Source organism: Empidonax traillii, unplaced genomic scaffold (genome assembly GCF_003031625.1).
Source record: "Empidonax traillii isolate 1590-97213 ecotype Southwest subspecies unplaced genomic scaffold, ASM303162v1 scaffold1060:size1239554, whole genome shotgun sequence".
NCBI classification, from domain to species: Eukaryota; Metazoa; Chordata; class Aves; order Passeriformes; family Tyrannidae; genus Empidonax; species Empidonax traillii.
In genome coordinates this window covers 254,279-280,722 of record NW_020956253.1, presented here as the reverse complement: position 1 = coordinate 280,722, position 26,444 = coordinate 254,279, and the positions used below count along the sequence as shown (strand labels likewise).

The 26,444-nt window shown below is 46.9% G+C and overlaps 1 protein-coding gene across 2 annotated transcripts in view; it reads left to right on the top strand.

Annotated features, from left to right (window-relative positions):
* The window catches only part of INTS9 (integrator complex subunit 9), a 53,898-nt gene extending 27,899 nt beyond the window's left edge, over positions 1-25,999 (top strand). Inside the window, exons 10-17 of one of the 2 annotated variants that reach the window (XR_003573595.1) lie at positions 703-763; positions 7,345-7,516; positions 11,611-11,735; positions 12,740-12,907; positions 23,187-23,285; positions 24,245-24,382; positions 25,205-25,443; positions 25,564-25,999. Coding sequence is in view for 1 of the 2 variants with exons in the window: in XM_027904480.1 (XP_027760281.1) it covers positions 703-763; positions 7,345-7,516; positions 11,611-11,735; positions 12,740-12,907; positions 23,187-23,285; positions 24,245-24,382; positions 25,205-25,381 (940 nt within the window). In the remaining variant the exon portion in view is untranslated. Of the gene's footprint in view, positions 1-702; positions 764-7,344; positions 7,517-11,610; positions 11,736-12,739; positions 12,908-23,186; positions 23,286-24,244; positions 24,383-25,204 lie in introns of both variants that reach the window. The other variant, XM_027904480.1, reaches the window with a different exon arrangement.
* The last annotated feature ends 445 nt before the right edge of the window (positions 26,000-26,444 follow it).

Below are 26,444 nucleotides of genomic sequence, written 5' to 3'. Positions count from 1 at the left end.
CTTTTTTAATGAAGTGAAAGTATGAGGCAGGCGGTGCTTCCCGGAAAAAGCCACCAGGACAGTGTCACTGCTGGTAATTGTCCCCCAGACCTCTGACAAACAGCTTCTGGAATAGGATGAATCAGTAGTCTGGATAGAGCTCGTCAACAGCTCTTAATATCTGTGTTTTAAAGATAAATGATGTAAGACAGCAGGTCCCTGTGAGCGTTGGGCCTTGGTGAGGGGCATTTTACCAACACTGCAGCTGCAAAAATAAAATGCTCAGGAGAATTAGATTATAAAGAACCAAAGGACCAAGTCACCCATGAGAAGTGGGACGAGACAAGTGGAATTTTTCTGTGGACAGATGATTTGGCTTTGCAGGAACTGCTGAGGTCTGGATTAGCAAATGGGGATGCTGAGTTACAGATTTGCCTTCGGCAGCAAAGGATCTGTTACACAGTGTGTACACAATTACCTTCAGCTGTCTCGCACCTTCTCTGCGTGATCTCACCGTGATTGAGTTGTTTGTTCCATGTGGGTGTTGATCCTCTAACTAGAAAGACTGGAAGCAACAAAACAAATCAGTGATTTTGCACCTGATGCCAGAAATCACACGGTGGTTTTCTCCAAAAAAAAAAAAAAAAGTGTGTCAGTAGATGGCAGCAGATGCTGCAGGATGTTCTGCACCTCTCACCCAGCTGGTTCCCTTCTCTTTTACAGGTTGTGTCATAACAAACAAACAAAGGTGTATCTTCCAGAACCTCCTTTTCCCCATGCTGAGGTAAGTAAACCCTGGTCTTGTTTAGTTTCTGCATCCTGTGTGGCTGTTGCTTTTTGGGTGAACCCTTTGCACAGCTCTTTAAGTTTTGTGTTGTTATTCACACAAGTGGTTTTCTTTTTCCTTTGCTTTCTGTGATGAATTTGGGAGCGTGGAGGAGGAAGGAATGGTGGTGTTCCCTCAACTCCCAAATTCCCATCTTTATTTCAGTATCTCATACATGGTTCACTCCTTCCCCCTCAGAATGTGATCCATGGTTGGATGTTTGCTCTTGTCCCACTGCAACCACGAGTGTTCCCACTGGGAACAGGCGGTTTTCCCACTGAAGTAAACGAGAGGCAGGTTGGGAAAAGAAGAAACAGGACTGAGAAATAATTTTAGCTAAATCTTTCTCCAGTGAGCCATTTGGGGCAGGCAGAAAACTGTCTCTTTTAGTTGCTGTGGTCCAAACTGTTTCGTGAGATATCCAGGGTGGTCACTGCAGATTTAAGAGCCCAGAAATTAAATCCTTTGACAGACATGTTTGGGTTTGGTTTTTTTTTTTTTTTCCCATCTGAAATGTGTCATCCAGGGATTTGTTCTGGAAATTGCCATTACCCGTCGTATCTATCATCAGAGGCGTTGTTGGAAGTAGGATCTGACCAGGAGCCCTCACTCTTTCCAGATGCTTGAACGTATTTCAAGCAGGATGTGCAGTGAATTATGTATAATCTGTTACCAGAAATAATGTGGACTGCAGGGCAAGCCACCTGCTCACCACTTGGTTTCTAACAAAAAAAAAAAAAAAAATCATTCCCGCTGATAAATCAATTCCAAAGGCTGATCCCTGAGAACAAGACTCTTTCCCCCTCCGTCTCCTGCTTTCTGGGGTGTCCTTGTTGTTCCACAGTGTCATTGCTTTCACTGACAGCCCATATTCTGGTTCACAGTATGCTCTGGAACTGGCAGATTGAAGTGAAAACCCATCCAAAAAAAGAGAAGCCAGACATGCAGCTGTCACAGACTGGATTAATTAACCCATCTTATATGATGGCCCCTTTGTGTTTATAGAGTGATAACGGTGTCCTCTCCTTCTCAGGATGGGTGACGTTCTCCAGAGGCCCCGCTGAAGACGAGATTTTTAACCCAATGATTGTGTAGCTGTTGAAACAGCTTTGCAAAAACTGCTCTGGGCTTCATGTGGAGACCAAGGTGATTGTGCAGGAAAGGGGATCACAGATCAGCTTAGGGGACCATCCACAAGATGTCCATGTCAGGGCCCCACTGCTCGGCACAGGCCTCGGATTCCTTGTTAAATCTGCAAAATCTTGCAGCTGACGCTGTGTGTGCGCCTCACACGGTATAAAACATCTACATAACCACTTTTCCTGTGGCTCCACAACCTCCCAGTCAGGAGCTTTTGCTTTACTGCCACTTCAGGGGGTTCTTAATGAGCGTGAGAAGCAGACAGTGAGTGATGGTTTCCACTGGACAGGTTGTTAGTGGGGAATTGCTTTGCTTTTCTAGAAGTAATGGTGGGTTGTGCAGTGTAACCTGCACAGAAATTGTCCATCATGAAAGGATGTGCTTTAACTGATCAATTGTTGGAGGAAAATAGGGAATTACTCAGACATGTCTCTTAGTTCTTAGGAAGCATTAATAACATGCCTGGCATGATACATCAGAGAGGGACAGGCCAGGAAATAAGTTTCTAATTATCTCCAGAACAAGCCCAGCCCAGCACAATGCTGGTCCTGAAATTTGATGTTCCTCTTCAGTTGTATAAACAGCGAGATTTAAAAGCAAACAAGGCAAAAATTCCCCCAAGTCCTTGTTGTGGTCTCTTGCAGCAATGAGTTTCCAGCATAGTATAACAGAATAATTACTTCCTTTAATCAGCTGGGATTGTGTTTGGCATTTCACTTAACTATCCCTTTATTATTGTCACAAGAGGATAAATAAAAGCATCCTCGTTGTCTCTACAAGTGCTATTTTTATTCCTCCTCGCTCTCTGCACTGAGTTGTTTGAAGCTTTTTCCTTCTCTTTGCATGGAAATTTTCCAGGTTTATGGTTTCTGGTGCGTGGTTTGAGCTCGTTCCTTGCTCTGCTGTGCCGAATAAAACCAGACACGTGCTCAGCTCCGCAGAGGACCCAAAACACTTCTCCCTCCTTGTTAGTCCCACTTTTATGTAGTAGAAGGTGCTCATCCATCTCCTCCCACACAGTCACTGGTGCAGTTTTCGAGGTGGAAATTTGTTTCCCAACATCCAGTCTGAATGAGCAAGGAGTGGAGGTTAAAGTGCTTCGGGTTCGTGGGGATGGATTTGGATATCAATTCCTGCAGAAATTAGTCTGAGTGGAGTGCCCAGATCCTGGCACAGGCTGGTGAAGTCCCACCCTGCGGCCTTTTAGCAGTGCACAAACCAAACCAAAAAGCTGCTTTTTAAAGGCATTTCTGAGGGGAGAGTTGCTGTGGAGGGACTTGGGATATGGGTCAGGACCAGCCAGACATTTCCCAGGGGGAAAACCAGGCAAGTGGAGGAGCAGTTGGGGAAGGGATGGGTGGCTCTGTGAGTGGCTCTGCCCTGTGCTGGAACAGAAGTAGAAATGCAGTTTTTCACCAGCAGTTCCTGTGATGGGGAAGGGAGGAGAAGGAGCTCAGGCTGGGAAAATGTTGGAAGCTGCTGCAAAGTTAAAAACTGGAGATCCCAAATGTTTGTGGGTACAGCAGGCTGGGACTTTCACTTCCAAGCCCCTGTATCAGTTATACCCAAGGATCCACTGTCTAAACAGGCTCAGATTTAAGCTCCACAATGCCTTGATGAAGTTCTCTGGACCACAGATCAGTAAATTTGCTCTGTTTAGAAACGTTATTCTGCTGTTCCAGAACCAACTTGTGGCGTTTTATCAAATTCCACGCGGGAATGTCCCGTCCTAACACGGGCACAGCTGAGGAATTGGCCATTTTACCAGAAACCATGGATTGTACCCTCTGCACCATTTTTTTTTTTTTTTTTGGACTTTATAAATTAGTGGCTGAATTGTTCCAGCGAGGCAAAACGAGGAGCTTCCACTCCTTTTTCCTCCCTGGTCGATCTTTCCACGGACAATTTCAGGCTCTGAGATAAGTGACTCCAGACTTCTGTAAATGCCTGCAACACTAAAATTTGAGAGGTAATTTGTATTGATCAGTATTTGCCAGTGGAGGAAGAATTTGGATTTACTGTGCTCTCATTAAGGATTCTGTGAGCAACATCTAAGAGAAATGGCTGCAAAAAAAAGCCTTTTTTTTTTTTCTGACTCAAAGATGAGCCAGAGTGGGAGTAATATTGATTCTGTGGTCTTAAATACCAGCATTTTTCTTCTTCTTCAGCTTTGATTCCCTCCTCCATAGACCAGTTCCTCTGTAACACATTTCAATAAATACCTGGAATCGGCTGATTGTATAGTATTATAGTTTGGTTTATGGTTCTATAGAGAACTGTAATACGAATAATTATTATATAGGAGTTGGACTCAATGATCCTTGTGGGTCCCTGCCCACTCTGGATATTCTGTGATAGAATTAGGCCCCTGTTAGTGTTGATTTTATGGAGGGAGTGAGGGAGGTGAAATAATAACTGTATCATTCCCTGATAGAAACCACATCTGTTCCAAATTCTGGCTACAGAGCACACACACACACACAGAGAGAGAGTAAATAGCAGCATGTTTTGGCTCACTTCAACAAAGGGTACACAAAGGCTCTGGAGATTTATCCTGTTTATAGCAGCAGTTGCTGACCCTGTAAATCAAGTCCACAGCTTTAAAGGAAAGCAGAACCATTTGGGATTTTCAGAAAAAAAAAACCCACAGCTCTCAGTCTTGATTCAGTGCTTTGCCAGCCTCTGTCTCTTAAGCTCTCAGTCAACAGTGTGTGGTTCTTTCTGCACAAAGATGCTCTCTGAGTGTTGCTCCTGGTTTGTGGCAGCTTGTGGAAATCCTGCCTGGCTCGTTGCTTTTGGCCCAGGTTGGAGATCTGAGCGTGCCTGTTGCGCTTACACAGCCCACCTCATCTGCACATATAAAAGAACCTGTGCAAATCATCACAAATTCAGTCCACTTAATGATTTGTGAAATTTTTTTGTTGGGCCTGTCCTGCATTTCAGCCTCATATGTTTTCTGATGGGGTAATTAGGGAAGACTTTTTGCTGTAGACACACTAAAATCCACCAGCTGCTTTATCACCGGAGTGGACAGAACATCTCCAAAGTCGTTTTTGCGGCCTTTCACCCCTGCTCTGCCCGCCTGTGAGAGCCAGAGACTGGGAGCTAAACTAGAAGAGCTTCACTGGACTTCTCAGGAAAGATCTCTCAAGATAAAAAGGAAAGATAAAGAAATAAAATCATCACCAATGAGGCCCTGAAAACTGGATTAGAGACCCCGTGCCTCTTTTTCCAAAGTGAGAGGAGGGGATTTGAAGCTTCCACAGTGCTTTGAAGAGAATCCAGCTTTTATGTTGCTAAGCAGTGAACATTTGTGTAGGTACAGCAGGGAAATAAGCTGTTCAGTGCTTTTGTACATGGAGTGCTGCTCTCACATCTTCACAAAGATTTGAATGCTGCACACAAATATGTATCATTTGAAGGAGCCTGTGAAAGAGGAAGAACACTTTGTGATTATCCAGGAGGGTGTTACATAAATAGTGGCTGTAGAAATGTCTTTCACTCACTTGCCTGCCTGTCCCTGGCAAAGTTTCGCCCTGGAATGTCACATAAATCCCTTTTAATATTTGAAGTACAGATTGTCCCCCTTCTCCCAGTTTACCCAAATTAAACTGCTTTTGCAACAATTTTAAGACTTTTGTCTCCCCCTCCAAAAAAAACCAAAAAACCCAAAAAAAAACCAAAAAAACCCCCACAACCAAACCACAGAAAAGCTTCTTGGGGGTCGTTTCCTACAAGTCCATTTAAATGCCAGGATTTTTATGGATTCCAATTCAGTTGGCCCATTGTCTGCTAAGCTGCAGTTTGTGTTACTGAAGCTAAGTTTAGATTCTAAATCCTGCCTGCCAGATGTGTTAATCAGAAATCTTTACCAGCCTTAATTGCAGGCATGTTTTTGAGATTCAGTGCATATCAACTGCCAGAGCAGTTGCTGGATGGTTTTTTTTTTTCCCCTATCTCCCCCTTGAAGTTTAAATAGGAATTAGATATTACTTGTAAACTGCAGAGCAGTGTAGTCCCCTTCCTACATCCTCCATGATCCACGGGAATCACAGGCTGTGTCCACCTGCAGAATGGTGTGATAGCCAGAAGTTCTGGAGTGTTTTGTGGTGCAGAAGTTGATAAGAGACTTAGAGAAGCAACAGAATTCTCAGTTTCCCTTCATTTCCAAGTTGACACGTTATCCTGAGTCACATCTGTCATGGCAAGAAATAACACAGAACAAGAGGAAATGGCCTTAAGCTGAAGGAGGGAATGTTTAGGTGGGATATTGGGAAGCTGGGAGGGTGGGGAAGTCCTGGCACAGGTTGCCCAGAGAGAGGGTGTGGACTCCCCACCCCTGGAAGTGTCCAAGGCCAGGTTGGAGCAGCCTGGGCTAGTGGGAGGTGTCCCTGCCCGTGGATGAGCTTTAAGATCCTTTCCAACCCAAAGCATTCTGTGATTCCATGACCAGTCCAACCTCCTTTAACCACTGGCTCCCAAGGGAAGCCCCATTCCCCTCGTTCCCACTCTCTGTGTCTGTTATCAGTTGCCCAGTGTGTGATTTCCTGGGTTAAATAACATGCCTTTTAAGAAAACTGTATTTACACTTATTTTCAGGCTGGAGATGGAAGCATAAACCTGCCAAGAAAAAAAAAAAAAACTTCCAAATATTGCCTGAAAGTGCTTCCCAGGCTGGTTTATTAAATTGCTTTTAAGTTGCACCTTGTTTTGCAGATTAGAAAACAGTGGCAGGAGAAATAAAGCAAAACTCTTTAAAAAGTGCCTTGATAAATAAACTCCATCTCAGTAAAGAAATCTGTTCCACCTGCAGAGCTGATTGCACCGTTTGCAAGGCATCTTCTTGCTCTTAATTCATTTTTATCACTATTTTTCAGAGAGACAGTTAAGGAAGGGCAGGTCAGTCTGTTGTTTCTCAGCAGATTTGACTTTGTGGGAACCCTTTAGACCAGCGAAGCTCGTGGCAAACGTTCTGCTGAAGGCACAAGTGCTGTGATGGAAGAAAAGCAGGTTAAACGTGTGCCTGGAGCTCTTTGCAGACATGGCAAAGAGGAGCAAGGAGCTTATTTTGTAATTTGGCAGCTGAGCTCTCTGTTCACTCCAGGAAACTCGTAGCAAGGGAGTGTTTGCAGAGTTTCCTCTCAGTCACCGACTGCTGGTACCAAAGAAACGAGAGCAAGGACTTGGAGGCACCTGGCCCTGTGCTCTGACTTCCTTTTCATAACACACAGCACAGACACGACTAAATTCGTTGGGAAATCGAAGGGATGTGCAGAAAGGGACTCTATGATGAATCAGGAATAAACTGCAGGATATTTACAGTCTCATGTAAAATAAACACACTGAAGCGCAAGAGGCCTGAAAGGTTGGTCACGTCTGGGATTTTGTTCTCATTTCAGCTCATTCAGACAAACAAATTGAAGCATTATCCCAGCATCCATGGGGACTTCAGCAACGACTTCAAGCAGCCCTGTGTTGTGTTCACTGGGCATCCCTCTCTGAGGTTTGGGGACGTGGTGCATTTCATGGAGTTGTGGGGAAAATCCAGCTTGAACACTGTCATCTTCACAGGTAAGTAAAAATGCTGATCTCATTATCAAATTAACAGTGGGTTGTGCTCTCTGGTTAAGCGTGGCCACATCCCTGGGGCTTTACTCATTTATTCTGGGGTAGAAGTTTCTGACTTCAGCAGCAGCTTATCTAAATTAAGACCCCAGGACTGACTGTGGGGCCAAATGTAATTATTGTGCCATTTAATTCTCTGTGGCCCTGCAGAGCCAACCTTTGCCTTGCAGAGCCCGTTCCTGCCATGTCTGAGCGAGAGCTTTGTTCTGCTCAGCAGTAAAATGCCTCCAGGAAATGAAGTTTGGAATTAAAAGCAGCTGGCTGCAAGTTAAACCCGGGCAAGACCTAATTGATGCCGGTCAGGAAGGAGAAACACTTCTTTTCCATATTCCACTGGAACCACAAACCTTTCCTCATCCCTTCTCCTGCCCTTTCATCAAAACCTCAGGCAACCAGGGAGTGTTTCTGGAGAGGTTTCTGTCATCTCTGCTCTTTCAGAAGTGTGTCTCCCCCCCACAGACCTGGCAGTGGAGTCTGGGCTGTGTCTGCCTTTTGGCTGAGCTTCTCCTTGGATGCTTTTTGCCTGACAGACACCTTTGGAGCTGAAGCTGAAGGTGCAGCTCTGGCTGATACCTCGGCAGCTGTTTTTTTTCCCAGTGCCTCAGAAGCACAACAGGTCTTTTATGTCCCTCCCCTTGCCTCAGTCTGCCTCTAGTGCTGTCCCTGGCTCCAAAATACTTCAAGGCCTTCCCTCAGACTGATGTCCAGGTGTATTTATACCTGGTGTGTCATCCAAACAGAACCCACAGTGGGAGTTCTTCACATCTGAGAAGGCAAATAATAATCTTTTGGGCCATTGCTACTGATTTTGTGTGTAACCAGCTCTGGTGTGATGGGAGGTGTGTTATATTTAACTTACCCAGGTAAAAAAGGTGTGGATTTGGGACTTGGACAAAGTAATGGGGAGGAAAATCCTGAGTAATGGATCAAGCTACTCCCACAGCAAGGGTGGGATGGAGTCCCACTGTTAAGCTTCTTTTCCCTTTTAGTGAATAGGAAAACTGCTGGAAAGCACAAAATGTCCTGAAGCAAAGAGGGCTGGGAAAGGGTTATTTCCTTCCTTACTTTTTAAAGCAAGTCCCTTTGACTCTTTCATAATATTGGCACCAAAAAGTGTCACAGTATGATGATGCTGCTGAGCCAATTTGGGGAGATTAAAAGTGTGTAATTAGCCCTGTGCAAGGGGAGGGGAGACACGAGGGGGCTCCTGCTGGGCGCTTAAATATAGGCTCGAGTGTTGTGTGGTCCCACAGCTGCTGCAGTGCCATCCCTCCTGACCCTGGAGGTAGTTCAGGAGACAAGCCCTAATTACTGTAATTGCTAAAATTGCAAAATAGATCTGCACTGTCTTGGAAACAGTGAATTCTGCTCTGGCTGGAACTTCCGTTCAGAGTGAGCAGAGCCTTTGCTGGGGGGGGGGTGGTGGTGTGTGTGTCGTGAATCCCTGGGGAATCAGTAGCATTAATCATGTTCTGAGTGTGCTGCCCAGGGTGTCAGAAAGTGGCCTTTAATGGCAGGAGCTCTTTTTCTGTGTCCTCTTGAAGGGAGAGGCAGTTGACCTTTCTGTGTTAAATCCTAATCCTCTGCGGATCGAGGCACTCGAGCACTTCTGTCGGGGCCTGGCAGGTTGTTAAGGCATCGGAATGTCAGTCCTAACAACCTGTGGGTGCATCAGGTCATGGTCTTGGAGATTTTTTTTTCCCCAGTCTACACTTCAAAGAAAGCACCACCAGTTGAGAGCTGCTTTGATTGGGTGACCTTGGAGTGCCCAGCAATTCCAGGTGGTTCGTTTCCTAAATTCACCTGTCCGTGTCTTTTGTGTCTGTCTGGAGGCACATCCACTGGGCAGGATGTTCCTACTTCCTTCTGACTCTCTAGTCCTGCTTTTTCCATTTAATATTTGAAGTACAAATTGTCCCTTCCTGCCAGTTTGCCCAAATTAAACTACTTCTGCAACCTCAGTTTTAGGACTTCAGGCTTCCCTCGAAAAAAGATGCCTCAGCTGGAACAAAACCGCATGGTTTAGTGGTGGGCTTGGCAGTTGGACCCAGTGACCTGAGAGGTTTTTTTCCAGCCTAAATTATTCTGTGATCTATGTCTGTAGAAATTCTCAGCAGACTAAATTCTTCTGTTCTGGGTAACTCCAGTGAAAATCCAAAGCATTGATACCCAGTAAAATTACATTAACATTAAATCAATAAATGTCAATTTATTATTTTATTATTTTTCTGTTCTAAGCTGAAATCTGTGGTTATGAAAGAACCACTGAAGCAGTTGTGAGAGCAGATGATATGTTAGCTTTTCCTGTGAAAGACTCCTGGTTTCTGATGATAAAGACCTTTAAACCACAGGCCCTCCAGCATTGTTGACGATGACACTGCTTGTTCAGCCCGCAGGAGCCAGGTAGTCTCCACCTTTCCAATCTGTGACGTAAAAAAACAACTCCAAGAATATGGATTAAACCATCAGCAGCAGGACCCCAGCTGTGAGTGAGCTGTGGTGCTGCTCTGCTGGCTCCTGTCACTGCAAGCATTCCTGCTGGAGCACTGTTGAGTAGATTATTGATTAAAAATATTGACCACCCCTGAGCCACAGAGAAATTCTGGAAGGAGACACGGTACAAAGGAGCTGCTTCTGGCTTCGGTAACAGAAAAAAAACCAACTCCCTGGGACATCTTAAAGCAGCTCAGTGCAGGGGAAGGTTTTATAACTCAGCAGTGAATCAGGAGTCTTGGCTTAGAATTTCTCACTTTTCCAAGGCTCTTATGTTCCTATCAGTTGTTCAGAGACACGCTCTAGACTGGGTGCCATTTGGGATTCCCACATCAGAAATCCACGTCTGTACATTATCTGAGCCTCTGACTCAGGAATACTCGATCTGAGCAGGTGCTGCCTCAGATCTCCTCAGATGGGATGGAAAAACTTCCTTCTCGTGACTTTTTTAAACTTACTTTTTTACGGTTTCACATCACATCTCCAAGGGAGGAGCTCTGCCTGACTTCTTAAACTTTCTCTTTTCCCCTAATGACTTCTAAGATGTCTTCTGATTTAACCCTAATTGATCACTGATCATTCTTCAACTAGCTGCCTTCCCAGTACTCCTATTTTTAAACTTCTGCTCGCTGCTGTTAAATTTAACTGACACTAAATGCCGTTTCTCCATGGATATTTTTAGGCTTTGTTTCACTGCCGTCACCACATCTGCTTTTAACTCACGTGGCTTTTTGCCCGGTGCAATTTGTGCTTCGTGTTTGTGGATTCGTGGCTTTTGGGGCATCTTGTAAGATGTCCTCATTAATATTTCTCACTTTAAGGGTCCCAGACAATTGCTTTAAACCTGGGAAAACGAATCCCTTTTAACAGCTCCAAACTTCTGTATCCTTGGCTGGCACCATGTCCTGCTCTCCCAGGGTGAACATTCCCCCCCAAAAAAAATAGTCTTTTTCTGTAATATTGTCAATGTTTTATTTCTCTCTGTGTGAGTTAAATCCCATTCAGTGCCTGACTTTTCCCTGGCAAGCCTGTAATCTGATTTTTAAAAGTCAATAATGAAAGGCCCTTTGCTTTTCCAGCAGTCTAAACCTGGCACTTAGAAGAATAAATATATATATATATATATATATATAACAATATGATCTCTATGCTGCATTTATATCACAGCTGAAAACCAGGCTGCCGTTTGGGTTACCTTATGAGACCCAAAATGACACATCTTGCCTTCTTTTACAGGACCTGATTAAAAAGAAGAGGTGGTGTTTTTGTCATGATTAAATCTGCTCTCAAAATCATGCAATAACGTGTTCAAACGGAATAGTGTTGCTCTGTTGCTTGATTAAGGGAAGACTAATTGTGGGCCTAATTTTCATCAAATTAATTGAAAATAATGGGGGGGGGGGAGGAGGAAGGGAAGGGAAATCTGTAACTGAATTAACATTGCTGAAACAACAGCTCCTTTAATTCCTGAATGTGGCATCCGAGAGGGATTGGGCCATGTTTGTTGTCACCAAACATTCAGTGTTTTCCAACGTTTCTCTCTCCAGAACCTGATTTCTCTTACCTGGATGCTCTGGCTCCGTATCAGCCCTTGGCAATGAAATGTGTTTACTGTCCCATTGACACAAGGCTCAATTTTATTCAGGTGTCTAAATTGCTCAAAGAAGTCCAGGTAAGGATTTTTCTGTTGCCTTTTCCTGTGTTTCTTCACACACCTGAGATAAATAGATCAGCTGGGAACAACTGATACATTCAAACTGGTTTCTACTGAAATTTTCTTTCTGACTCCTGACCCAGTAACACCCAGATTTCTTTTCTGGCTGAGTTTTCCCCAGTGTTTTACCTTCAACTTGTTGAACTCAGAGATACTTCCTTCACACATACTCTTCCAAACCTCCTGGATCGTTTTATCTCATTGTGTTCTGCACAACTGATAGAATTGCCACAGCCTGCTTTTGGTTAAGCATCTTCTGCCATGTTTTTTCCTTGATGTTGTTATGCTGTCTCCAAAACACTTTGCAGAACCACTGTCTTCTCCTTTGCCTTCCTAAAATCCTGCAGCGATCCTTGTGGCCACCAGCCTGGTTCTGCTCTGTCAACACATTGCTGACAGGTCAGGAAAACTCAAAAGAGTCGCTTGCGGTGCTGATGTTTTTCACAGAACCACAGGATATGCCGAGCTGGAAGGGACCCGCAAGGATCATCCCCAGGAGTCACACCCTGTGCCTGAGAGGACCATCCAAACACCCCCTTGAGCTCTGGCAGCTTTGGGGCTGTGCCCACTGCCCTGGGGAGCCTGTTCAGTGCCCAACCACCCTCTGGGGGAAGAACCTTTTCCTGAGATCCAACCTAACCCCCCCCCCCCCCGACACAACTCCAGCCATTCCCTGGGTGCTGTCCCTGGTCCCCACAGAGCAGAGCTCAGTCCTGCCCCTCCTGAGGAAGTTGTAACTGCAGTGAGGTCTCCCCTCAGCTGAACACACCAAGTGCCCTCCCTTGCACGTCGACACATCTCCGTGACACTTCGGGATTGTCCCCACCGCTTCAACCCTTCGCTTCCATTTCAGGCGACAAGGATTCGGGCGAAAAAACCTACTCGGTCTCCTTATTTTTTTTTTTTTTCCCCCTCTCCTCGCGGCAACTGCTGATGTAGCAAAACTCCTCCTGTTTTTGCAGCCCCTGCACGTGGTGTGCCCGGAGCAGTACACGCAGCCCCCGCCCACGCAGTCGCACCGCACGGACCTGATGGTGGACTGCCAGCCCCCACCCATGTCCTACCGGCGCGCAGAGGTGCTCACCCTGCCCTACAAGCGCCGCTACGAGAAGATCGAGATCATGCCCGACGTGAGTGACTGCACTGGGGACCAAGGAGGGGTTGGGGGGAAGCCTGAAAATCCCTCCCACCTGCTGCTTCAGCAGCCCCTTTAGAAGTCGTGGAATTATTAAGGTTGGAAAAGACCTTTCGGGTTGTGGGGTCCGTGGGTCAGCCGGCACCACCAACCGTGGTCAGCACCACACCGTGTCCTCAAGTGGCACCACTGCCCCAAGCAGCCCCTTCCAATGCCTGACCGCCCTTTCCATGCAGGAATTGTTCCCAATATCCCACCTACCCCTCCCCTGGCACAGCTGGAGGCTGTTCCCTCTCATTCTGCCCCTTGTTCCCTGGGAGCAGAACACGACCTGCTCTGGCTCCCCCCTCCTGGCAGGGAGTTGCAGAGAATGAGAAGGTCCCCCCTGAGCCTCCTTTTCTCCAGGCTGAGCCCCCCCAGCTCCCTCAGCTGCTCCTGCTGCTCCAGCCCCTTCCCCAGCTCCGTTCCCTTCCCTGGACACGCTCCAGCCCCTCAGTGTCTCTCTTGTCTGAGGGGCCCAGAACTGCCCCCAGCACTGGAGGTGCAGCCTCAGAACTAAAGATGTTTGTTCTGAAGATGTTTGCAGCCTTTGACTTTAAGGGATCTTGTTGTGGCTGGGGTTTACTGTTGACTGTGATCATGTAAAGCTCATGCTTTTAAATGGAGGGCTAAGACAAAAGCATTTTTGAAAGGTAATTTCACCGTGTCAGCTAATGGGAATTGAAAAAAACATTGGCTGCCTGAGAGAGATGAGGCTGTTCAGCCTGGAAAAGAGACCTTGGAGCCCCTTCCAGAGCCTAAAGGGGCTCCAGGAGAGCTGGAGAGGGACTGGGGACAAGGAATGGAGGGACAGGACACAGGGAATGGCTTCCCACTGCCAGAGGGCAGGGACAGATGGGAGATTGGGAAGGAATTGCTGGCTGGGAGAGTGGGGAGGGGCTGGGCTGGAATTCCCAGAGAAGCTGTGGCTGCCCCTGGATCCCTGGAAGTGTTCCAGGCCAGGTTTTGGAGCAACCTGGGCTAGTGGAAAGTGTCCCTGCCCATGGCAGGGGGTGGGATGGGATGATCTTTAAGGTCCCTTCCAACCCAAACCATTTGGGGATTCTGGGATTGTAGGCAAGCAAAAGATATGTTCAAGTGCATTGTCCTTTGCAAGGATATCACAATAATCAGTTCAAAGGGTGATCTCTGCAAGCCACAGGCGAGGCAACCAGTCACCTGCAGCTTAAATAAGGGTGTGAATTAGTTTGAATTTAGTGCCCCAAGGTCATGGAAAGGATCCAAGGAATCTGGGACTTGGTAGCCAGGAGGTGTCTTTCTCCTTCCTCACAAATACCCTTCCCTGTGAGGAGCAGTGTTCAGCCATAAGTTAAAGAAGCAGTGAAAAGGCTCATTTGTATTCCAACAATTTCAGCAAATGGTTAATTCCTACAGGCTGCACAAGTCCAGCAGGTTAATGGATTGCTTGTAGGCATCTAAAATGTGGATTACTTATCCCCACAACATCTATTAATGATTCATTAACCCCATAAATCAAATCCAAATGTACCCATCTCACAAAGGGTGACCCACATTCTGACAGACACGAGCTTAAAATATTTTTTTGACAATCCAATCAGCACAAGTGTGTCCTTGGATCAAAGGTGACAGTGGCTTTTTGCAAGCAGGTTTGGGAACTTGAACAGTGAGTCTACTTTTCATCGGAGAGCAGAGGCAGGAAGGACCCTGAGTTGAGCCAAATATGGAACACAGAACTGGGGCTTGGGTAACAAATCCCTCAGCCAGCCCGCAGCCCCCATTCCCACCAGCTCACACCAGCTCTGCTTGCAGACAAGGAGGGGGGGTTAATCAGAAAATATGCCGGGATGCAACTCCATCATGGCCTGGATATTTAATTGTTAGGGAAATTTGCATCTTTATTGGATCCTGTGAAACCTAAGACAAGTAAATTCTGGCTTCCGTTCCCCAGCACGACCAAAACAAATCCTAAATTCAGCAGCCCGTGGCTCAGCTCTTATTTAGATTTCACTGAAGCTTTGGGTTTTCTGAAAATCAGCCCATGTGAACCTGTCCCTTGTGTCAGCCCCCACACCAGCTCTTCCTGCACTTCCCAAAACTGCTGGGGGAGAGGATGCATCATAGGGAATGTGGTACTCACCAGCCTGGGAAAAGAAGCACAAAGGAAACGAGGGCTGGTTTCTGTTGCTTTCACTTTATCTGGGAGACTCTGAGCAGAAACCTGCACAGGCAGGTTTTTTGTTTTTTCTTTTTTTTTACCCTGACAACATCAAATTATATTCCCACAGAAGTCCTGATTTCCAAGCAGTCCGTGCTCGGGGAGAAGAAACAACTCCTGTAATTTTCCATGTCCAGGTGTTCTCCAGGCTGAGTGTTCAGCCCAGAGGAGAGAAACCTCTGGAATGACCTTATTGTGGCCTTTAAATACTTGAACGTGGCCTGTAGGAGAGCTGGAGAGGGACTTGGGACAAGGGATGGAGGGACAGGAAACAGGGAATGGCAGGGAGAGATGGGAGATTGGGAAGGAATTCTTTACTAAAAGGGTGGAGAGGCCCTGGCACAGGTTGTCCAGAGAAGTTGTGGCTGCTCCTGGATCCCTAGAAGTGTCCAAGGCCAGGTTGGATGGGATTTGGAGCAGCCTGGGCTAGTGGAAGGTGTCCCTGCCCATGGCAGGGGGTTGGAACAAGATGAGCTTTGAAGTCCCTTCCCACCCAAACCATTCCATGATTTTCCCTGGTTCCAAAGCTGCACTGGACAACTCGTGTCAAAAGCTCCTTGGTCTGTAATGATGCTCCTGAAAAGACCCTCCTGAGAGCCAAGCTGTGGCTCAGGGCTTTTCATGGGATGCCATTCCCGGAGCTCCAAGATTCGCAAATCATCCTCAAAGAGGGATCTTGGTGGTTCTTTTTCAGGGGAACTCCCTGGTCATGGCAAAAACTCGGTGTAACCTCCCTTTCTGCCGAGGGGGTTGTGCAAGACAGGATTGGGGATGGGACATCAGGCTTCCTGGTGGGGAATATCTGCTGCTTAATGTCCCCTTTTCAGTAGTTTATCCAGGAAGACTCTTTAGGGTTCCTGAATATGCAGGAATTTCTATACTACAAGGAAAGGGCATTTGTTTCCAGTCCTGGGGTTCTGGGAAGGTTCAAGTGGCAACTGAAAAGGGTATTTTATGGCTCCCAGCAAACCTTGCAATGGCTTCTTATTTGCCAAAACCATGTCAGCCCAACGTGGAATGATGAAATCCACCCTGGGAAAACAAGTCATTGCTAGATCTGCTCCAGGGTAAGGATTTGTGTGTATATTTACACTCATAAAAGAAAGGCTGTTGCAGTGAAACCCTGATCAGGGCCCTCTCCTGAATCCAATTCCCAGAGGGGATGTGCTCAAACTTCTGTCTGGATCCTTCCAGTTCCTGGAAACCAAAGAGTTGGCTCAGAGTGGCTTCAGTCAGTGCAGGCTGAGGGTTTGGTGGTGCGAAATTCCCTTTGCAAAACTGTTGCAGGGATTCAGATTCTGGCCTGTCAGACTAACGTAAATTTACTTTTACTGCTGGAGCTTGTCTACATTTCAATCACTTCACCGAGGAGCAAAGGCAGGTCAAGCAGGGCTGTTGTATGATAATGAGATTTACACTCACAGCAGCCTTTGTTTGGAGAGAGGTTTAAGCAGTCCCAAGGCATCAGGCTGGAATGGCTCTCAGAGGGACTGTGGAAACCTTTACACTTGAACTAATTTGTTCTTCCCAGCATCTGCCTTTCACTTTCAAAAACATAATAATAATAAAAAGAAAAGGCCGCTTCCTGGAAATTGGTTAGGCATTGTCTGCTCACAGCACAACGATGGGAAAATGGAAAACACCTTCTGGAGCAAACAGATAAAATTAAACAGCAGTGTTTGAGCAAATAATGTGCCTGCAGTTTAATTACAGCTGAACAATGGTGCGGATCACTTGGCGTGGCAGCAGGCACTTCACTGAGGGCTCTGTGCTTTTAAAACACCCACTTTGCGAGTTCTTCAGGACACAGCCCGGGATGGGAGGGTGTGGATGTGCAAGGCACAGCCTGGCATGGAGTGAAACTGCAGAGAGGATGTGTTTGTGTTTCAGGGACTGAGGAGTTTTAATTTCTGACTTCCTACCGACCCTCAGCTTATTTTGGTGACCCCAGAATAAGGGAGTCACCAGTGTTGCCCATAATGGGTGACATTATCCCATCTCCTGACCTCTCTGCTCCTGTTCCCCCTGGTGTCCCCGTGCCACAGTCACACCAAGTCAGTGAAACACAACCTGCCTCTTTGCTCCTGCTGCTCCAAGCTCACTGAATCCACTGTAAAACTGTCTGGGTCTCTCCTTTTTCCTGGCAGTTTGACCTCTCCTTTTGACATTCCACCACAGCTGCTCTTGTCCCAGCTTTTACCTGCCTTTTCCCGGACAAAGTGCAGTCTGTTGTCCTCCTGATTTACGTCATCAGTGTTCAGTGCAGTCAGCCCTCATTTTCTTCCCAAAATTGGCTCCCACCTCATTCCGTTGTCTCTTCCCTCCTGACCATTCAGCCTGGGGGGATTCTGCTCCTTCCTCCCCTCTTCTGTGGTCTTGGAATGTGTTATCCTTCATTTCCTTTGCCTTTTTTTTTTTTTTTTTTTTTTTTTTTTTTTTTTTTTTTTTTTTTTTTTTTTTTTTTTGCTGTCCCTTTTCTCTGGTTGGTTTTATCCACAGATTGTCCTATTTAGTTAGATGAAACTGGGATCTGCTTTCCTGCTCCCAGCCTGCCTTTGCCTGCCTGCATTAATGTCTAAATTTGTTCTTCCTTTCATTTTTGATGGCTGGCTTTAAAATAACACTCTTTTCCAACCAGGCACTTACTTCTCTCTTCCCAACCAGCTTCAACAACAACAGCATCACATCCTGACTTGACATTCTGACCCATAAACTGGTTACTGTATTTTGAATATTTTGATTTATGCCATTTTTGTCTCTTTCAAATGACTCATCTTTTGCATCTGCAAGCTGCCTGCCTTTCCTTTGAAGATATTTCATGTCCTTGCTTCCCCTACCTGTCATTTTTCATTCCAGTCTGTTTTCTGCTTCTGCTGGTCCTCTTTCCCACCGTCCTCTCGCAAGTTCTTCAAACAACTGCTTGCTGCTCCCGAGCTCCTGGGGAAGAGCTTCATTAAACAGCCATAAATCTGCTTCACTGCACTTCTTAAATACCTCCTTAAACTGTCTTTTGACACAGGACTGGCAAAAAGCCAGTGTTAGTGCTAGTCCTGAGCCTGCTGCTTGGACTCCCAGCTGGGATTATTCCCTGTGGGTTGCTCAGTACTGGTTTGGTTTCCAGGCTTTGGGGGACGAGGTTCCTGATGCTGATCCAGAGCCCTGCTCCATTAGCTGTGCATGGAACATTTCCATGGAAAAGAAGAGCTTTGTTTCCGTGCTCAAAACTGCAGATTAGCCCTTCTGCCTCTTTTATTTCTCCACTGGATGTCGGCTCGGGGGAAGCCCAAAGTTAAGATTTAGGCATTTGCAAGCAGTTATAGCAAAAGCTTCAGTTATCTGTGGCACCATTCCACACCCACTGAAGTTAATGAGACCTCCACATCTGCTCCACAGCAACTGGCAGATCCATTAATTTGGGGTTTGTTTAACAGCTGAGTTATCCCACTAAAAACACTTGGACTGGGTGAAATGTGAGGGTGAAACCCCAACAAGAGGTGACTCAGATCACCCACTGATGATCAGACAGACACCCTTAGTTCTGGGATGCTCTTCTCTGTTGGAAAAGTTTTTGTTCTTCTTAAATCTCATTAGCAAGATTCCCCAGTTCCCATCCTGCCTGCAGCACATTCCCTGTGCTTGCTGGTCAGGAATCCACAGGAATATTTAAATTTCCAGCCCTTTCCCCTTGGCTCCAGGTGTTTGACCACACAGTCTTTTGTTCCCTCTTCAGGATCTGATCCTTGCAGAATTCCTGCACTCAGCCCCAGCTTTAGCAGGGGGAATAAAAATACCAGGGCTGGAGCTGTTGGATTCTCCTGCCCACACTAAAATCTCCTTTGCCTGGTTACCAGCAGAGCTCCTGGTTCATAAAAAGTGAAGGGATAAGAGGAGGCAGGGAGGTAGGAGATGAGGTAAATTGTCTTCCACTCCTCACATCACCCTCCAAATTTAACTGACAGGATGAAGACCGTGGTTTTTCTTTTTCTTTTACAAAACTGACTCTGCAGACCCTCCCTGCTTGTGAAAGGGCTGCTGCATTCATGTGGAATATTTGGCCAGTCTTTTCCTGACAGAGATGCTTTTTCAGAGGGGAAGGTGCTTTTCTGCCTCCAGAAACTGGATTTGGGGGGTGTGTGAGGAGCAAGGGGAGTGGAGGGATGGAGGCAAAAGAGGGTTTTTCTCTTCTTAGGTTTTGTTGAGGATTAGTTTTTATAAAACCTTCTATGAATAAACTCTGATCTCTAGAGCTTGGTGAGCTTTATCTGAAGTCAGACTTTTCCTGAAGTCAGGATCTTAAAATCCTTGGGTTTCTGGAATAACTGGGAGAGTATGTTTTCCTGTCTCATTCAACTTCCATCCTGTTTAGGGCCTGGGAAGTGGGTAAGAATCTCTTCATACCTGGCAAGCCCTGAGGCTGTGAGCCACCATTCCCACCTGGAAATGTCCTCAGGGATTACCTGGCCAGAACCCAGCTCCAGTTACTAATAATCCTGATAATGTGCCTCAAAAAATGTGAGGCTCCAGCTCCAAATGGCAGAGACTTTTGCCCTTGCTGTTCCCACTCGCTGCTGTTCAAACCCCCACTGTCCCTGATAGCCAGAAACATCCTCATTTGCAGCCCACACTTACTCACTGCTGGCCTGCACACATTTATTCCTAACACCATGTTTTAGCATAAATACATTTCCCCTTTTGTTGGTGTTTTCCCTGTGGTGTTGATGTAGGATAATCAAATTCTCCCTTTGGGCTTTCTTTCTGCCAAGGCATTTAGTTTCCTCTCACAAGGCAGCTTCTCCTGCCCCAATCTGCCCTTCAGAATGTCTTACTTGAGCTGAAATTACCCACAATTTACAAGTAGTTCAGATGGGATCTTGCTGGGCTCAATATAATAGTGATGGCTCATCTCTTGCAAGAATTACCTGGTATTTTCTGAGGTTTCATTTGGCTTTTCCACGGCTGTGTCGCTCTCAGTTCTCATGGGATGGATTAATAAACCTGCACCCTTCACCTCTGTCCTTTCCAGCAGCTGAAATTCTCTCTTATCAACCCCATCTCTGTCCTTGCATTTCATGCTGTTGAATTTCAGCTTGTTTTTCTCACTGCAGTTCTTGAGCTCATCGAGTTCTTCCTCTCTGTCATCCTGGTTCTGTTGAAGGTGGGACCTTCTGAACACTCTCCTCGATCCATGCTGGGGTCATTAATAAAAACTGGGAGTAGCCTCAAGACTGGGCACTGCAGCAGCTGAACAAAAACTGATCCCTGCCCAAGGAATGTATCACAACTTCATTTTTTGCCTTATTTTTTCCTTAAGGATTTGCAGGGTGTTGAGTCCAGACTGGGTCTGTCCTGCCCAGTGGTGTCACAGCTCTGAACACACCTGTTGTAATCCATTTAACACATGGGGTGATTTCAGATCCTAAAAGTTAAAGGGGATTTTAATTCCCGGTAAACTTTGCTGTGCTCCTTCTTTGTTCTGGTCCTGGAGGGTAAGGATCCAGCTCACCCCACTCAGCTCTAATTTTGCCTCTCCCTGCTGGGTCAGACTTCCTGCACCTTCAAGGGAAGAGTTGGGAGAGGTGTCCCCAAAATCTGGGAAGAAATCACTGCAACTTGACCCTTAAAATACTGGTTGCATCCCTGTCTGTCCCTGGGAAAATCCCTCACAGGGCCAACACCATGTGTGCTAGAATTCTGGTCCTCCCCTGACTTTATTCACTGATTTTTCAGCCTCAGTTTTATTTTTTTACTGCAGGAGTTTCAGGTCCATCCTGAGCCCTCGTTCAGCCCCTTGTTGCCAACAGGAGGATTTTTGGCTGGTGACTGAAGACAACTTTACAAACTTAAACCTGTCCCTGTTGAAGCCTTAGCAGAGATTTAGGAGTGGCCTAACCCATCTCCTTCTTTCTCAACAACTGTAGCTTGGCCAGCAACGGTGTTTGGGCTCACATGGTGTGTTTTGATGAGGGAAACACAATCCTACAGCAAAGACTGAACAGTAAAAATGCCTTTTCCTCTGGTTTAGCATGGGTGGACAAGCTGAAAAATGAAACAGTGCACGCACAAGTTTGTCTTAAGGCAAGTCCAAGTGCTCATCCGCAGGCAGGGGACTGATTAATGTGCTGTTAGTTCTCAGTTGTCCCTGCTTTTGTGCCTTTCCTGGTGCCAGCATGTGACACCGGGCTCGTGATAATGACTGCAAGGAAGCCTCATTTATGGCTGCGTGGTGGGGGGGCTTTTCAATCTCACGCACAAAGGCAGAGCAAGATCCAGCAGCTGCTGGAAGAAGGAGTTGGACAAATTCAACCCTGAAATAAGCCACGTTTTCCTGGCTGCAAAGGGGGAATTAAAGTTTGAAACGGCTTGTGAGGGGAGATGTGGAGTGGCTGCAGCTTGGAGTGCAGACAAGACTCGCTGTCCCCGCGAAAAGGGTTCCTTTAATGCGGCGTTTTGGAAGAGCTCTGTGATTTCTGTGTGCAGGAGGTCAGCTGAAAGGAGTTACAGCAGAGCTGTCTGGCCTTGGAGGGTGAATTACTGGATGTGATTAAATGACCCTTTTTGCTTTGGGTCAGTGAGTTTCTCTAATAAAAGGGTTGGCTGCCACATGGAGAGGGGCTGTGGGGCTGCAGCAATACCGTGGAGGAGATAAAAACGAGTGTCTTGTCCCGCTGGCTCTCTGGTGTTCGTAATTGCTGTTTAGCGACTGCGTGGTTAAAACCTGCACAAATATTAATACCCAGATATTCCGGTGGCAGCAGACTTTGATTATGAGCAACTCCCGGTTCTTTAAGGATCTTTCTCTTTAAAGTGTTTGTCACTTTGCTCTTCATTAGGATCCCACTCTGTATCGATCCCCCTCTGGGAGGTGGTGGGAATTGGGAAGTGCCTTCGACCACAGCCAAGTGCAGAACACACACTGCTGCAAGTGCTGCTATTTTTAGGTCCCAGGAGAAACCTGAAGCAATGATTATCATTATATTTTCGTTCTCTCAGCCTTCAACACGACAAACTGTGAAGGCCGTGCTCAAATTGCTCTGCTTTAAACTTCGTGAAGGGGCCCAGAGTGACAGCAATCCCTGAAATTGGGATTTCTAAGGTTCACCGGGTCTGGATATACACAAAATTTAGGGATTTTTAATGCAGCCTGCGTTTTTCCAGCACTCCAGCTGTGTCATTGCAAGGAGATGCTCTCAAAATGTTCCTGCAGCTTTTTGGTAGTGGTGGGTGAGGTTTTTCAGAAGCCATTGAAAGTAGCTGAGCTTTGCCACAACTAAATCCAACAGGAGAACATTCTCAGTGCTCTGGTAGCCAAAGGATTAGGCCAGAAGTGGGGGTTTTTTTGGAGTCAGGTTCAGTTGGTTCTGTATATCCACAGGGATTAGAGGTTTGCAGTGACTGAGTGATCACCTGCACTGCTGGAATTTGCAGCAGACCAGGGAACTCAGCAGTGTTTTGGTGCCTGAGGAACCAGATCGTTGGGACATTGCCACTGGATCCAAAGTTGTAGCCAAGACTGAATTTTATGTCTTTCAGGGAAGAACTGTATATAAAAGGCACTGGAAGGGGTTTTGTGCGGCATTGTAAGGAATAATTTCAAACTAATCAACAGAGCCATTGGGTTTTTAAGGATAAATCTTTTACTTCCAGCTATTCTGCAGTCAGGAACTGAAAGGAAACTCACTTGGGTTTTTCATTGTCCATCCACATAACAAACATAATCAATGATGCTGAGTTAGATCATTAGCTTTACGAACTAAAATGATTTATGAACTTGCCTTTTTAAACAAGGATTCTCTTTATTTTTTCTGAGACCAGCCCTGTTTACTGAAAACCTCTAATTCCAATATAAAATCCGTAGTTTTAGGAGCTGGAAGGAGGGCTGGGCAGGTGAGAGGAGCCCTCTGTCACTGTACCAGTGGGTTTGTGTTTACAGTTCACTAGCCCATGCTTAAACCCACCTTGCTGCCAGTTTTAAATCCCAGCTGGGCTCATGCACGTTCTGAGCTTATCTCCTGCTGACCAAAACCTCCTTTTCCTCCAGCTTGCAGATTCCCTCGTGCCCTTGGAGATCAAGCCTGGCATTTCCTTGGCAACAGTCTCTGCTGTGCTGCACACCAAGGACAACAAGCACGTGCTGCAGGTACGGGATGGTGGGAAAGAGGGGAAAAATATTCTTCCCTGGCTCTCCTGGGACCTCACGAGGAGCTCCTTCCCCACCGGAGCAGATCCTCGTCCGAGGCTGTGCCAGGGAGTGGAGCAGGGAGTGGGATGCAAATAAATCTCTCTGCCCTCTTTTCCTTGGCCATGTGCCTGGCTGAGATAAAAGGGGAAGTGAGATTGATTGTGAAAGGGAAAAAAAAAACCAAATCATCCTGCTGTCTTCCATAACCTGGAGCACCGTCAGTCGCTCTCCCCTGGACTCTGAGCTGAGGGCCAGAGGAGAGAGATGACCTGGAACATCAGACGTGGGAAGGGACTGTGCCTTCAGCTGACCTGTTCCCCAGGAGGCAGGTTGTCCATCCTTGTCCAACGTGTTACAGCCAAGTCTGTTCCCTAGAAACACCGAGCAGTGCTGGGAAAATGGAAGTGTTGCAGTGGAATTGGTCTGAGGCTGCTTTGCCCTTTGTGTTGTTCATTTACACAGATTCCTGCTGCCAAATAAACTTAGACCTGGGCTTAAAATGCCAGAGCCCTCCTAAAGGGCAGGAGCTGAGCCAGCCCAGTCAGGACTGGCTGAGCCTGGGAGCTCTGGAGTTACAGAAACTGTGTGGGCAAGCCCCAAAAACACAGTTTATAAGCACAAAATCACCTGTCTGAGTGATTAACTCCCAAATGACATGATCCAAGCACACAGTCTCACCAACCAACAGGGAAAGGATGGGATTGTTGAAGAGACTCCAGTCACTGCAGCAGCTCCCACCCCCTCCCTGTCTGTCCTCCAAGTTCTTCCTGAAGACTCATTTTCCGAGGCCAGCCTTCTCTTAACATCCCTTTTCTTCACCTTCCCTGAGTGTTGCTCTGAACTTGCCTGTTTCTCAGCCTGTTGCATCCTTCAGGGTGTGATTTTTTTTTTCCCCTGTGCACCTTCTCATCCATCAGCTCCCCCCAAAACCTCCCCAGCCTCCTGCCAGCAAGAAGAGGAAGCGAGTGAGTGACGATGTGCCGGAGTGCAAAGCTCTGAAGCCGCTGCTGAGCGGCTCCATCCCCGTGGAGCAGTTTGTGCAGACTCTGGAAAAGGTGAGGATTGTTGGTGGCACATTCCATGGAACGTGCTGGAGGTTTCTTGTCAGTCATTTCCTCCTGTTTTTCCCGTGGACAGCAGAGCTTTTTGGGTCCCTCTGGGTGGGTGAATTTCCCCGCGTCACTTTTGGGTGATTTACAGCAGCTGACTGCCAATAAATTTCAACAGTGGGGAGGAATTCTCAAAAGCATTTGAATTTCCACGGGTTTTGGGAGAGGGAGGTGATGACCAAGTGAAGAAGAGATCCTGGGAATGTGTCTACTGTTGGAGCAGCTTTCTGGGGAGCTGCAGGATTAGGGGGTGTGGTGGCTGAACTTGTTGGTTACTGCTCTGAGGAGCCTTGTCCTTGCCTGAATGACTTCTGGGAAAAAAACCAGCAGGAAAAAGGGCAGGATTGTGGCCTTCCTGTACCTGAGGGGGCTAACAAGAAGGATGGAGGGGGACTTTGGACAAGGAATGGAGGGACAGGACGAGGGGGAATGGATCACACTGACAGAGGACAGGGTTAGATGGGATATTGGGAAGAAATTCTTCCCAGTGAGGGTGGTGAGGGGCTGGAATAGAATTCCCAGAGAAGCTGTGGCTGCCCTTGGATCCCTGGAAGTATCCAAGGCCAGGTTGGACAGGGCTTGGAGCAACCTGGGACAGCGGAAGGTGTCGTGGTTGGAACTGGCTGAGCTTTAAGGCCCCTTCCCACCCAAACCATTCCATGATTCCATGAAGTTCATGCTCTCCCCTGTGCCCTGGGCTTTCACCTCTCCCTGTTTTCCTGAGCTGTGGTAACAATCCCTGTCTCCCCTCCTCCTTTCCCTCCCCAGCACGGGTTCAGCGACGTGAAGGTGGAGGACACGGCCAAGGGCCACATTGTCCTGCTGCAGGAGGCCGAGACCCTCATCCAGCTCGAGGAGGACTCCACACACATCATCTGTGACAATGATGAGCCCCTGAGGGTCAAACTGAGAGACCTGGTCCTCAAATTCCTGCAGAAGTTCTAGCTCCTGGACGTCCCACTGCTCCTGCAAGGGGAGAGCCCGGAGCACCGGGACTCGGAGTCCTCCGGGGAGAGAGAGAGATTGAGGATTTGGGGATCCAAAGAGAGACCAGAAACCACCTTCCCCTCCGTGGAGAAGCAAGGAAGTATTTTTATTATCTGTCTATTTTTTACATCTTATTTTTAAGCTGTTTTTGGAATACTTTGGAGGAGGTCCCTGTTGTGTAAAATTGGAATATTCCAGGAGACACGAACTGCAAAATGAATTAACTCCAGTGTTCATTTACAGCATCAGGGTGATCTGCTGCTCCTCTGTGTGACCCTCAGCAGTGTCTGCCCCCGTCCTTCCCCTGACAAAACCCTGTAGGAGTATGGAAACAGTGGTCTGAGAGATTTATTTTTCCTCCCACTGTTTCCTCCCAGTCACCAGATCCCAGTTTTTCCTGCCTGTCCTCCATCCACGTTGGCACGAGGAGGATCAGAAAGCTGATGAGGCAAAGGTGGTAGAAAGAAAAGCACAAAAAGGGGGTCTGATGGACACATGGAATAGTGGGAAGGGCCTGGCCATTCCCTGCACGAGCAGAGGGATGTTGGGAAGGCTTTATCCTTTAGGAATTCAAGGTGTTTGAAGCTTGAGCTTCAAAATTCCAGGTGTTTGAAGCTTGAGCTTCACTTGTTACAACCAGTTCTGTCCGTGGAGCTCCAGGCCCTTCACTGAGCCAAACTAAAGTTGGTTCCTGCTGGTTTCCTCCATCATCAGGGGAGGAGATACCTCAGGAAGACACTTAGGGAAGCCCCTAAAGCAGTTCCATTCCTAGTGCTCATAAAAAAACCTTGGAGATTTAAGTGCCTCTTGTTTCTACCTTCCAAAAAAACTGTCCCTCCAGCCCCCACATCCCAAACCCTGGGCGGATTCTGAGTCATTCACACAAAGCCATCCTTGCTGCAGACCTGGGGAGGGTTTTCCCTCCCCGAATCACCTGTTTTGGGGGCCTGAACCGAGTTAATAGTTTTGCTTTCTCCTGGGATTTACGGCTGTCTGGTTTTCATTGGGTTGGGTTTGTATT